General features: G+C 31.6%; 1 protein-coding gene across 3 annotated transcripts in view; it reads right to left on the bottom strand.

Moving 5' to 3' along the window:
- Window positions 1-835: 835 nt before the first annotated feature.
- The window catches only part of LOC103603392 (glucosamine-6-phosphate isomerase 2), a 15,646-nt gene continuing 14,825 nt past the window's right edge, over window positions 836-1,656 (bottom strand). For all 3 annotated transcript variants that reach the window (XM_008587898.1, XM_008587897.1, XM_008587899.1), the window contains exon 5: window positions 836-1,327. In XM_008587898.1, coding sequence (XP_008586120.1) covers window positions 1,107-1,327 — 221 coding nt within the window. In that variant the 3' untranslated portion in view covers window positions 836-1,106. The remainder of the gene's footprint in view (window positions 1,328-1,656) is intronic.

Genomic DNA, 1,656 nt, shown 5'->3' with positions numbered 1-1,656 from the left:
TAGTTTGCTATGATGACTTCTTTATAATCATGCTGGGAACAAATACTTTTAGGTGAAAGGCATCATAATTTTGTTGGAAAAGTTGAACAAAAAAATAACAAAACAATATTTGAGTTTTTTCCATTCTAAAAATTAGCCTGAGTTGTTGGGAACAAATACTTTTAGGTGAAAGGCATCATAATTTTGTTGGAAAAGTTGAACAAAAAAAAAAACAAAACAATATTTGAGTTTTTTCCATTCTAAAAATTAGCCTGAGTTGTACTAAAACTTTAATGTTATTAAATGTAAGAAATCTACCTGTATAACTTTCAGTTTCTTATTGTAGAAATTGATAGCTCTAAAATCCCTTTTCAACTTCAACTTCAGTACTTGAAATGTCTTTTTTCATAAACCGATGATTTTTAGATAACGAGAAATTACTATATTTTGAATGACAGTTCTATTTGAATGTTCAAGTCTAAATATAATCATATCACGATCAGTTACTTATTCATCATACCTTGTCTGTACTCTTTCCTCTGAACATGTCCAATCCTGCTACCAGAAATGAATGGAGTTCTGGGTTTCCATACAATTTAACAATCATGAACTGACTATAATTTATACTGTTATTCTCAAGGAAGGAGATGATGGTCAATTAAAAAATTAAAAATTAGGCAGGGTCTACTGTTCAGAGCTCTTGCATTCTTACATATACCAAATTTAGAACAGATCCAGCCCTAGATGGGTTCCTTTTTTGTTGGACGCAAATCAAGCTATCTGCTGACATAGTCATGAAGCACTTTACACTAAGCCATACTGAGGGCTCCAAATGTAGTACAGTGTAACTAGCATTGCATCTTTATCCCAACAGTCCTTTCACAAAACTTTTTCCATAAAATAAACCATATAGTCAGTGAGATTTTAGAACGTGAAACTGTGAAGCAGGAATAGGCAAGTGAAACACTTCTTAAAAAAAAATGGTGCTTAATTCTTATAGATCCAAAAATTTAATTTAGTTCATTCCTAAACATGACAAAAGTTACCGAAAACTGGAAAACAATTTATACTGCAAATAGGAGACAACCAAAATATCACCATCATAATCCCTCCAAAGTGTATAAACATCAAAGAGGAAACATCAAAGAACATTTAATTCTTACTTCTCTAGCATCCATCACTGTCCCAACACCAACAGTTAGAGCCATTGTTGGCACTTTTGATAAATCTCCATCAAAATATTTAGCATTTGCCAAAATGGTGTCCATTGCTAGAGTCTTTAATCTTGTCCTTGACACTAAACTGGATCCTGGCTCATTGAAAGCGATATGACCATCCGGACCAATTCCTTTCAAAAGAAATACACATAGACACATACACATAAAGTAAACAAGGTTTCTCACATAAAGTAAACAAAGTTTCTCGAAGTTCAGCATGGTTTTAAGAGCAAAGAAATAATCATAACATACTTACCTTGTTTAATTTTATAGCTGAATTCCTAATACTGGATTAAAATATTTGTTTTTGTATTTGATTCAACATATATTTCCATGTTTTCTACATGCTCAGCATTGAACTGGCATGATTCTAATAATAGTAAAATTAAGTATCACCTTATATTAGTATAACACTTTACAGTTTATAAAGCACTTTCACACGCATTATCACAACAGATAT

Source organism: Galeopterus variegatus, unplaced genomic scaffold (genome assembly GCF_000696425.1).
Source record: "Galeopterus variegatus unplaced genomic scaffold, G_variegatus-3.0.2 Scaffold4582, whole genome shotgun sequence".
Taxonomy (NCBI): domain Eukaryota; kingdom Metazoa; phylum Chordata; class Mammalia; order Dermoptera; family Cynocephalidae; genus Galeopterus; species Galeopterus variegatus.
The sequence above is the reverse complement of the archived record's forward strand: the minus strand, read 5'-3'. Positions and strand labels throughout refer to the sequence as shown.